At 43.7% G+C, this 12,334-nt stretch overlaps 1 protein-coding gene across 9 annotated transcripts in view; it reads right to left on the reverse strand.

The window, feature by feature from the left end:
- Window positions 1-12,334, reverse strand: part of Nmdmc (NAD-dependent methylenetetrahydrofolate dehydrogenase) — a 76,666-nt gene continuing 64,332 nt past the window's right edge. For all 9 annotated transcript variants that reach the window (XM_070097449.1, XM_070097446.1, XM_053770610.2 and 6 more), the window contains one exon: window positions 1-1,128. In XM_070097449.1, coding sequence (XP_069953550.1) covers window positions 995-1,128 — 134 coding nt within the window. In that variant the 3' untranslated portion in view covers window positions 1-994. The remainder of the gene's footprint in view (window positions 1,129-12,334) is intronic.

Below are 12,334 nucleotides of genomic sequence, written 5' to 3' on the forward strand. Positions count from 1 at the left end.
GTATGTGCAAAAGTTTTATTAAATTACAACGGGAAATGGTATATACATGTATTACCTGTAAGTCGGTACACTAAACATACAGAAGGCCAACTATGATAGCACATGCCCTTCTAGAGGAGCTTCATGGCAGTGAAGCCTCTAGTAAAGAGTAAAACCTTCCCTTGGATCAAACATGACTGCTGGATTCAGTGCTTCAATATACTGTAAATGGCACTGCCCCAGTGAATACACTATAGTGTACCAATGATAGGCTCCATCGCAGGTATTTGGGGCAGCTTCCCATGAAACAGCTCCTTGTTATTTCATTCATGGTCTTGTACCAAATGAACTGTTAGCTATTTGCAGCTTTCTCTACATTTCACTGTCTTCTGTCTTTCAACACTGGCTGCTGCCTCTGCAGCAGAGTATTTTACTGGGTTCCTGGACATTCTGGTGTCCAAAATTTGTCCATTTCCTTGCCAGATTTACCCTATTCTGACTTGGACAAAACTGGAATAGTTTTTGGGGTTAATGGCAACATTGGTAGGGGGTTACAGGATAAGTAGTTTTCAGTTGTCACAAATGAACATATCAAGTGCCACAAATAGTCCAACACCTTTTAATTTCATTCTCCCAGTTATCAGAGCTTCTTGGATTAATTATGATCACACTCCAGCACCTGAGTATTATTACATTACTGGCTCCTTTCCAAAACTCCTATCTTTAGCTTTTCTTGTTAGCTTGTCTGGCGCATTAGTTCCCTTAGTCATCCCTCTGTGGGTCATATAGCACCTGGGAGACAATTAGGAAGGGTGGGACAGGTCCTATTCCTTGGATCAAGAACCCCTTACCAGCATTAAGAAACTTTCCTTGAGTAATCCCATTTCCCAGGCACTACACTCCCTGTTTAACACTTTGCCACAGATACATACCACCTTAAAAAATTGCAAAACCCACTTAGCTGTACGCCTCATACAGGCTTAGCACTTAATACTGCAACAAGTGCAAATGAAAGCTAATCTTTGCTAAGCCTGATATCAACAGCATTGTTCTTAGCAGCTGAAACTGTGTTGCACATCAACATTGCCACAGTCATTGGACCAACACCACCTGGAACTGGAGTTATGTAAGATGCTTTTTCTACACAACCTGTGAAAGAGAGGGAGAAATTGATATGCTGATATTTGTCAGAAATGCACTAATAATTTTTGCAGGTTTAGCATTTTTCAAAGATGGAAAAAAAAAGTAAATACAATTATGTAGGGATGTGCCAAAGTATTGGTATTGGTGAAAAAACCAATACAGCCTCTCCTCACTTAATGACTTGAGTTCCATTCCTAAGACCTTGTCAGTAAACGAATGCGTTGGGAAGTGAGGAGAATGCTATAATGGTAGTGGGTCTGTCAACCATCTTTGACATTGTTTTAATGTCACCTTTGCACCATTTATAGCATTTCTGGTATATTTTTAAATGTTTATATAGTAGTGTATGACATACTGTAATGAACAGAAGAGGAAATCAGCTCTACCATACATTATTTAGGTATGAATACTGGTCAAAGAACCCGTCGTAAGTTCGAGTCATTGGTAAACAAGTACATCACTAAGTGAGGAGAGGTTGTACTTGCTAAAATATTACAAGTGTGCTTAAATATATCAATATTAACACTACCTCATAACCGTAGGGGTTATCCATACACAAAATTATCAACAAGGGCCTATGACAACTAGTAACTAACATAGCAGGCCAAGTAATGACATTGTCATATCAGTGAAATTATTTAATATTTAACTTACTTGTTATTTAATACCCATTGTGCAATAAGCATATTCTTGTCATTAAAATTTAATTTTTTTTTCAACAAGTCGGGCATCTCCCACCGAGGCAGGGTAACAAAAAAAAAAAAAAAAAAAAAAATTTCATCACCATTCAGCACTTTCACCTCACTCGTGCATAATCACCGTCTTTGCAGAGGTGCCCAGATACAACATTTTAGAAGCATATATAAAGATATATAACACGTCCTTCCAAACTGTCGGTATCCCAAACCCCTCCTTTAAAGTGCAGGCACTGTACTCCCATTTCCAGTACTCAAGTCTGGCTATATAAAATAACTGGTTTCCCTGAATCCCTTCACTAAATATTACCCTGCTCACACTCCAACAGCTTGTCATGTCCCAAAAACCATTCGTCTCCATTCACTCCTATCTAACACGCTCACGCACGCTTGCTGGAAGTAGAAGCCCCTCGCCCACAAAACCACCTTTACCCCCTCCCTCCAACCTTTTCGAGGATGACCCCTACCCTGCCTTCCTTTCCCTACAGATGTATATGCTCCAAGTCATTCTACTTTGATACAATCTCTCTAAATGACCAAACCACCTCAGGAACCCCACTTCAGCCTTCTGACTAATACTTTAATTAACTCCACACCTGCAAAAATTTTGGTATCATCCCATGCATACAATTATGTTTTAGTTAAATCAGGTATCAGTTATATTACTTGTGCCTACAAGAACAGCTAATATAATTCAACATATACCTTAATGACTTTTTTCATATAGTGTACAAGAAGGCCCCACTTGTACAGCAGGTTAGGTTCCAGGCTACTGCTGTAAAGTGAAACCCCCACCCCCCTTTTTCTCTCTCTCTCTCTCTCGCTTTTAAATGCACTTAAATGCTTGATATGTTGACACTCATATATTAAGTTAGCAACAGAACTAGGCATAAAAAAAAGGTCAAATGCACATACAGTACACTCATTACTTGAAAATATTTGTAGACTTAATGTAGGGTGAGAGGTGAGTAGTATTCATTGTAGGAAGTCAGGTGTGGTAGCCCACCTGGCTATCTTACCTCACAATTATGTTTCTTTTACTATTTATACATTTCCTTTGTATATGTAGCATATTTCTTATATAATTTTGAAAAAACAAAGCACCCCAGTGATCATTATTATGCTTACTGCCATCAACATACCTTGCTCACTGAGTTTAATTATTTCTAACTTGGCATTTAAAGTAAGATACTTGGGAGTTGACGTGTAGGTGGATGGATTTATGAAGGATGAGGTTAATCATAGAATTGATGAGGGAAAAAAGGTGAGTGGTGCATTGAGGTATATGTGGAGTCAAAAAACATTATCTATGGAGGCAAAGAAGGGAATGTATGAAAGTATAGTAGTACCAACACTCTTATATAGGTGTGAAGCTTGGGTGGTAAATGCAGCAGCGAGGAGACGGTTGGAGGCAGTGGAGATGTCCTGTCTAAGGGCAATGTGTGGTGTAAATATTATGCAGAAAATTCGGAGTGTGGAAATTAGGAAAAGGTGTGGAGTTAATAAAAGTATTAGTCAGAGGGCAGAAGAGGGGTGGTTGAGGTGGTTTGGTCATTTAGAGAGAATGGATCAAAGTAGAATGACATGGAAAGCATATAAATCTATAGGGGAAGGAAGGCGAGGTAGGGGTCGTCCTCGAAAGGGTTGGAAAGAGGGGGTAAAGGAGGTTTTGTGGGCAAGGGGCTTGGACTTCCAGCAAGCGTGCGTGAGCGTGTTAGATAGAAGTGAATGGAGACGAATGGTACTTGAGACCTGACGATCTGTTGGAGTGTGAGCAGGGTAATATTTAGTGAAGGGGTTCAGGGAAACCGGTTATTTTCATATAGTCGGACTTGAGTCCTGGAAATGGGAAGTACAATGCCTGCACTTTAAAGGAGGGGTTTGGGATATTGGCAGTTTGGAGGGATATGATGTGTATCTTTATACGTATATGCTTGTAAACTGTTGTATTCTGAGCACCTCTGCAAAAACAGTGATTATGTGTGAGTGAGGTGAAAGTGTTGAATGATGATGAAAACATTTTCTTTTTGGGGATTTTCTTTCTTTTTTGGGTCACCCTGCCTCGGTGGGAGACGGCTGACTTGTTTGAAAAAAAAAAAAATCTTTAGATGCCATCGTAAACGAGAGAGACAGAGACGTAGACAAACTGAGTGAACGGGTGGTGGGTGGTCAGACAAATGCAGTTTATATGCATTTATTTCACATAATGCATGTGTTTGTGAAGCTTTTTTTCCCCAAAATACAAACACCTTACATTGTGTACAAATTGTCTTCATATTGGTGCAGTAGAATAAATAACAGCAACACTCCCATTCTCATGCAACACACCATTTTTAGAGCAAATGATTATTATTATTATAATCAAAAAGAAGCGCTAAGCCACAAGGGCTATACAGCGCTGCAGGGTAGGGAAGGAAGTGAGGGTATTGGATGGAAGAAGGGAGGAGGGATGATCAGTAGGTTACAGAAAACAGCAGGGCAGGGGATAGTACTGGGGTAGAGGATAGCAAGATTGAGGTAGAAAGGGCTGAAGGTATTAGAATTTGTGAAGTAAGTCAGTTGTTGTCAAAAAGTCAATGAGAGAGTCCGGATGAAAGGTGGGTCCATCAGCGAGAAGGGAAGGTAAAGAGAGAGCAGCGGAGCGAAGACGACGACGGAGGTAAATTCTGCATGCTCGTTGATAAAGTGGGCAGTCCAACAGAATGTGGCTGACTGATAATGGAGCTTGGGAATTCTCAGAGAGAGGAGCAGGACGCCTCTCCATGAGATATCCATGAGTAAGACGAGTATGGCTAATGCGAAGACGGGAGAGAGTAGTCTCCCAACCTCGACACTGGTGATAAGAAGACGGCCAGTAACCTATACTTGGTTTAGTAGATTGAAGTTTGTTGCTGAGCATAGTAGACCAACGGGTGTGAAGGTGGGAAGATACTGTAGCAAAATAGTCCGTAAATGGAATACCTCTATATGAAATTGGTAGGTCATGTACTGCTGACTGCGCAGCAGTGTCTGCATGTTCATTGCCCTGTATGTCAACATGACCAGGGACCCAACAAAAAACAATATCTTTATGCTTGGTAAAGATGCGGCGTAGCCAAAGTTGGATACGGAGGACTAAGGGCTGAGGTGTATCAAATTTCTGTATAGCCTGTAAAGCACTAAGGGAGTCTGAGACGACCACAAATGATGACACAGGCATAGATGCAATACGGATAAGTGCTGCAAGGATGGCATACAATTCAGCAGTAAAAATACTAGCCGAAGATAGTAAATGCCCTCGTACAACGCTGTCCGGAAACACTGCTGCGAATCCTACGCCGTCAGAAGACTTAGAGCCATCGTGTACACAGCAATGGCATGAGAATGAGAGTGAAAGTGGTCAAGAAAAAGAGAGCGGGAAGCGACCGTAGACAGTTGGGCTTTCGAGCAAGGGAGAGAGAAAGAACAGACTCGAACAGCTGGAACTTCCCAGGGGGGTAGGGAAAAGTGAGATGCTACAGGAACATAGAAAGGTGGTAATTGAAGAGAAGACAAGAGCGAATGAAGGCGAAGAGAGAAGGGACGGAGTAAACGGGTGGCGAACAAATAAAGAACATCTACTAATATCAGTGACCATTCTATAAATGGAAGGATTGCGGAGATCATGAGAGCGTACATAGTAGCGAAGGCAATGGGCATCACGGCGATCGGATAAGGATGGAACGTTCGCTTCTGCATAGAGGCTCTCGACAGGGGAAGAGCGAAAAGCACCAAGGCATAAACGTAATCCTTGGTGATGAATGGGGTTAAGGCTAGAGAGAGTAGCAGGAGATGCCGCTGAATAGATCTGGTCATCATAATCAAGTTTCGATAAAATGAGGGTGGAATGTAGGCGAAGGAGGGTTCGACGATCAGCTCCCCATGAAAGATGAGCAAGGGTTTTAAGAAGGTTCAGCCAGCTGTGACAAGTTGCCTTCAGAGAGAGGTAATGTGAGGTTTCCTGGATAACCTACGATCAAAGAGGAGGCCCAGAAACTTGACTGTATCACGTTCAGGGATACGTGAGCCATAGAGGTACAAAGGATGATCGGAGATGACAGTGCGTCTAGTGAAAGTAATTTGGTGGGTTTTAGTGCTGCAAAATTTAAACCCAAGTGTGGTGGCCCAATTGGAAACACGGTCGACTGCATGCTGGAGAGAAACTGTAATGAGGTGACAGTCAGCGCCTGCACAGGCAATAGCGAAGTCATCAACATAGTGATGACCAAATATGTGATGGAAGACTAGAGGCCAAATCATTAATAGCAAGGAGAAAAAGTGTTGTGCTCAGAACACATCCCTGGGGGACACCTTCAGCTTGGATAAAGTCCGGGGAGAGCACATTATTAACCCGAACATGGAAATGCCTGTCAGTTAAAAAGTTCTTAAGGAAGGATGGTAGATTGCCTCGAAGGCCTAAGGAGTGGGCTTGGGCTAAAATATTATACCTCTAAGTTGTGTCATATGCCTTCTCAAGGTCAAAAAATATGGCAATAACTGAGTGGTTATTCGCAAAGGCATTACGAACGTACATATCCAAGCGTAGTAAGGGGTCTATGGTAGAACGTCCCTTACGAAAGCCATATTGACGAGTGGAGAGACTGTTGTGTCTCTCTAAATACCACACTAAACGTCTATTTACTAGGCGTTCCATCACTTTGCAAACTGCACTGGTAAGAGCAATGGGACGATAGTGGGAGGCTTCATGTCCCGTAGTGCATGGTTTGCAGAAAGGGAGAACAATGGCAGATTTCCACAGCTGTGGAAGAACTCCTTGTGACCAAGTAAGATTGTAAAGGCATAATAGGACTGCAAGGGCTGACTGATGTAAGTGTTGTAGCATATGAATATGAATGTCGTCGGGCCCAGCTGCCGATGATCAGCAAGCTGAGAGTGTTGCCTCCAGTTCTTGAAGTGTAAAAGGCACATTATACTGTTCTTCTCTGAGAGAAGAAAAGTCCAAGGGTGCTAACTCTCTGGCAGACTTTGAGGAAAGAAATGAGGGGCATAGATGGAGTCCCTGAGAAATACGGACCAGATGATTGCCAATTTCATTGGCAACATCTAGTGGGTTTGCTATATCAACACCGGCAACCCGCAGAACAGGAGCCGGGTCAGGAGAATATTTACCACTCAGTTTTCGTACTTTTTTCCAGACTGCACTCATAGAGGAAGCAGAGGTGATGGTGGAGACGTAATCTCGCCAGCAAGTGCGTTTAGCGTCACGGATGACACTGCGAGCGATCGCACGATTCTGCTTAAAATCAAGAAGTCTCTCTGTGGTTCTACTGTACCGGTACCTGCCCCATGCAGCGCGTTTCAAACGTACTGCACGAGCACAAGCAGGAGACCACCAAGGCATGCATTTCTGAGAATGCCTGCCCGAAGTTTGGGGTATAGAATGAGAAGCTGCAGTTAAAACGGAGGACGAGAAGAGGTGCGAAAGCTCATCGATGGAGGACGAAGAAGGAACCTCTCTGAAAACAGTTAGGTGTGAGTAAAGGTTCCAATTTGCCTGATCAAATTGCCAGCATGGGATGCGAAGAGGTGGTGAATATGAAGGGGAAGTAAGAATGATTGGGAAATGATCGCTGTCATGTAAGTCCGGGAGAACAGACCAAGTGAAGTCTAATGCGGCGGAGGAAGAGCAGACTGAGAGATCGATGCAAGAGAGAGTGTGAGTCCGAGGATCAAAATGGGTGTGAGTACCTGTATTTAAAACATGGAGGGGGTGGGTGGCAAGAAAAGCCTCTAACTGAATGCCACAGGAATCACAGTGAGACCCCCCCCAGAGGAAATGGTGGGCATTAAAATCACCAAGTAACAGAATCGGTGGCGGTAATGACGAAACAAGAAAGGGAATATCCGGAATAGATAATGCCCGAGAAGGAGAGAGATATAAAGAACAGAGCATATACCACCTATGCAAGTGGATACGGGCTGCTGTGTAATGCAGCGAAGTACAGAACAAATAGCTGATGGCATGGAATATCAGTGCGTAGAAGAAGGGCACTTTCATTAAGGGTCCCATCAGGAAAAGGATCTGAAGAATACAATAAATTATAGCCTGAGATGGGAGAGATAACAGCAGAGTGTAATTTTGGTTCCTGTAAGCAAACACCAACGGGAAAATTGGGAGAGTAACATCTGATGCTCGCCCCGATTACCCATGAGGCCGCGTATATTCCACTGTAAATAGGCCATGATTGGCAATGATAAAGATACCTGAAATCCTCAGGTAAGGGTTCCTACGGACTAGATATGTTAGAAAAGTCCACATGCGGAGGCAGTGGAAAACGTTCAAGCAGCGAAGGAACGGTGCGCTGTGTAGAAAGGAGTTGCGCAGATGGAGCAGAGGAGAGAGAAGGAGCAGAGGGTGGATCAGTGTCCATTGATGGTTTGGTCACTGCAATATATTCAGAGATTGCTTCAAGTGTTTCGGAATTCAGAGACGTCGTATGGGAGACAATATTGGAAATGGTAGGGGGAGGATGAGTAAAGATTGGAACTGTATTGGACTGTACCAAGGTAGGGGGGCGAAAGGGTGGAGGGAACTGGAGAAGCGTGGAAGGGGACAGAAGAGGCAGAAACCTGGGAGGGAACAGGGGAGGAAGGTACAGTACGAGGAGGAGGGTGAACCTCTACACTTGTAACAGAGCCAGTGAGAGGGGGAGAACCAGGTACAGAGACAGGGAAGGTAAAATGAGGAGGTGGAAGATGGGTAGGAGGTGTTAACGGACCTTTTTTTGACTTTTGAGAAGTAGAGGGACGATTGGGAGGAGGTGTCATACGAGATCTCGTCGCTACTGAGGCTTGTGAGAGAGAACACGAAGAAGCGAGATCAGACTGAGGCGTTGAAGTAGGGACGTCTGAGCCGAGGACAGCAAAAGAATTAGATACAGGAGAGGTAACCACAGAGGTGGGTGCAGAAGATGGGATACCAGAAGTGGGGGGACATTTTGAAACGCGGGAATAAGAAACACGAGGTAGTCTCCCTTGGAGGCGGAGATGAGAAACTGCCATGGCATAAGGGAGACCTTCTGCCTCTTTGAGGTAACGGATTTCCCGCTCGTTTAAGTAGACTTGACAACGGCGAGAGTACGAAGGGTGAGCCTCATGACAATTAAGGCAAGAGGGAGGTCGATTGCAAGACGTATTAGAATGGTCATCGGCACCACAGACTGGGCATTCGGCGATAGATCTGCAATATTTCGCTGGATGGCCAAATCGCCAGCAATTTCTACACTGTTGTGGTGTAGGGATCACCTTTCGAACTTGTAACCGATGTCCTGCTACATAAACTGAGGATGGGAGTTCACGGCTGTCAAAAGTTAAACGAGCCACATTGCTAGGGTATCGTCTCCGCCCGCGGGCAGGAAGAACGTGTCTACCTTGAGGATTGGGAGATCTTGGAGTTCCAGCTGTTCAAGAATGTCAGTGCCACATGTCTGGAAATTTTGTTGAACTATGGTATGGGGCAGAATGATGGTACCACTACAAGAATTGAGGGAATGATGTTTTTCAATAGTGACAGGAACAGTATCGATATGGGAAAGACGAGAAAGCTCACGAGCCTGGGTAGCATTCTGTACGGCGATGATGCGCGTACCGCTCTTAAGAGCATGAAAAGAAATATCTTTACCAACATGGCGTAGGAGTGCCTTGCCAATACTGTGGTCAGAAAGATAGGCAGTAGAGGAAGTCGGTCGTAAAGTGAAGAATTTAGTCCATTGTGCAGTCTGAAACTGAGCGTGGAAAGGTAGTGAAGGACGTGTCGATCTTTTCTGAGAAGAACGAGAAGGTGGAGAAGTATCATCAGCAGATAATTGTCGTTGGCATTTAGGCGTGGGACCAGAGTTGGTCCGACGTGGAACGGGTCGGCGATTCGAAAATTGCCACACCGTAGAGGGAGAGGCCGGAAGCATAGTCAGAGGAGAGCAAAGGTCAGATAAATCGAAGGAGTCAGTCGAGGCCTCAGTACCTGAAGCGGGTGAGGAAACAGCACCGGCAAGAGGTACAGAGGCATGAGGAGTGTCCGAAGAGTGGTCCAAAGACAAGGTGGGGTCAGAACGGGGTGCGGTATCAAGAAGGGGCCCAGGGGTAGCAGGTTCATGGACTAGGGCTGCCATGGTTAGGTTACTTCTTTCTTTTTGTTTTTAAGAAAAAAAAAGAAAGAAAAGAAAAAAATAAAAAAAAAAGAAAAAAAGGGGGGACCAGGGAGGGATAGTTCCTAGGAGGAATGAAAGGGCCAGAAATCTCCCTCCGTGCCCAAGAGGACCTCAGCACCGCAAGTAGCGCAGATGCAGCATGGAACTCGTGCCATACCCTACCCATCATGCCAGTAAACCGGCAATCTGGGATAGCAACCTCACATCTGCCTAGCTACCTCAGTGGACAAAAGAGAGGGCGGCCGGAAATCCGCCACAAAGCATACCTCCTTCGGCCACCACCCCCGGAATCCGAAAGGTGGCTTCCAGAGATACACCCGTCGCCCGAGAGACACCCAATGCCACCCTCCGGGATACCGGAGAGGGATCGGGACATCCCCAGGCAATCCAGATTCCATGGCAAACTACGCCACCGCCAAGAACCTCAACAGAATGGGATGGACCCCAGTACCCTTTCCCCTACCTAGGAACTAGCGTGCCTGCGGAGAAAAAAAAAAAAAAAAAAAAACCAAAGGCCAAAAAGGAAGGGCAAAAGGGAGGGGTGGGGAGGAGGAGGAGGAGGAGGAAAGGAAAAAGGGGAGGATGGGATAGGGAACGGGGGATTGGGGGGTAATTAGGTTCGGTCTGAGGAAGGAGACCGACAGGTCTAATTCCTCAGACCAAGAGCTTCTTCACCATGCCAAGGAGCCCCCCTTGAAGAGGAGAGCAAATGATGATATGAGTGAAGACATATGAAAGGAATATTTCTACAGTTATTCCCAGCAATACTATACTGTACACAGCCTCTCTGGTGTTGGACTAGAGAAAATGTAATTCTTGGTCAGGACTACAAGCTGCCCGGCAACCACTTCTCATATTTGTCAATTTGTTCTGCTATGACTTTATGTATTATGTTTATATGATATGTAGTGTTTCTTATATAATTTTGAAAATATCGTAGGTGGATTAATGAATATGTCTTAAATAATGTAATGAATGACATTTAAAGTGCCCCAGAGTTATTTTTATTACTGCATCTTCAACACTAATGAGACACTCTTAGTGATATTAATGTGTACCTGCATGCCAGCACAGTGTGTAAGTTTATTTAGGTACAGAAACACACAAGTACACTTACCAGAATACATATACGTATATAAAATATGCAATAACTTTAACACACTTGAAAGTTTCCAGATATAATCAACAGATGTGAAGCTCACAAAGGATCTAAACAAACAGTGGTGCGCAGACACCATAATAGCGAATCAGGGAGCCGTATAAATGAATGTTATGGTGTAATTAGAAATGTCCATACATATTAGCAAATCGCCGTAAAGTGGGTCTGTTCTGTACCTAGACAAAATACAACAAAATACACCAATGGACATCATGACTTAAATTACAGTGTATATAAGAAAATAAGAAAATAAGAAAAAATTTTGGAGTGAGTTAAACAAGTTAAGAAAGCCTAGGGAAAATATGGATTTGTCAGTTAAAAACAGAGTAGGGGAGTTAGTAGATGGGGAGATGGAGGTATTGGGAAGATGGCGAGAATATTTTGAGGAACTTTTAAATGTTAAGGAAGAAACAGAGGCAGTAATTTCATGCACTGGTCAGGGAGGTATACCATCTTTTAGGAGTGAAGAAGAGCAGAATGTAAGTGTGGGGGAGGTACGTGAGGCATTACGTAAAATGAAAGGGGGTAAAGCAGCTGGAACTGATGGGATCATGACAGAAATGTTAAAAGCAGGGGGGGATATAGTGTTGGAGTGGTTGGTACTTTTGTTTAATAAATGTATGAAAGAGGGGAAGGTACCTAGGGATTGGCAGAGAGCATGTATAGTCCCTTTATATAAAGGGAAAGGGGACAAAAGAGACTGTAAAAATTATAGAGGAATAAGCTTACTGAGTATACCAGGAAAAGTGTACGGTAGGGTTATAATTGAAAGAATTAGAGGTAAGACAGAATGTAGGATTGCGGATGAGCAAGGAGGTTTTAGAGTGGGTAGGGGATGTGTAGATCAGGTGTTTACATTGAAGCATATATGTGAACAGTATTTAGATAAAGATAGGGAAGTTTTTATTGCATTTATGGATTTAGAAAAGGCATATGATAGAGTGGATAGAGGAGCAATGTGGCAGATGTTGCAAGTATATGGAATAGGTGGTAAGTTATTAAATGCTGTAAAGAGTTTTTATGAGGATAGTGAGGCTCAGGTTAGGGTGTGTAGAAGAGAGGGAGACTACTTCCCGGTAAAAGTAGGTCTTAGACAGGGATGTGTAATGTCACCATGGTTGTTTAATATATTTATAGATGGGGTTGTAAAGGAAGTAAATGCTAGGGTGTTT

The sequence above is a fragment of the Cherax quadricarinatus genome, chromosome 4 (genome assembly GCF_038502225.1).
Source record: "Cherax quadricarinatus isolate ZL_2023a chromosome 4, ASM3850222v1, whole genome shotgun sequence".
NCBI classification, from domain to species: Eukaryota; Metazoa; Arthropoda; class Malacostraca; order Decapoda; family Parastacidae; genus Cherax; species Cherax quadricarinatus.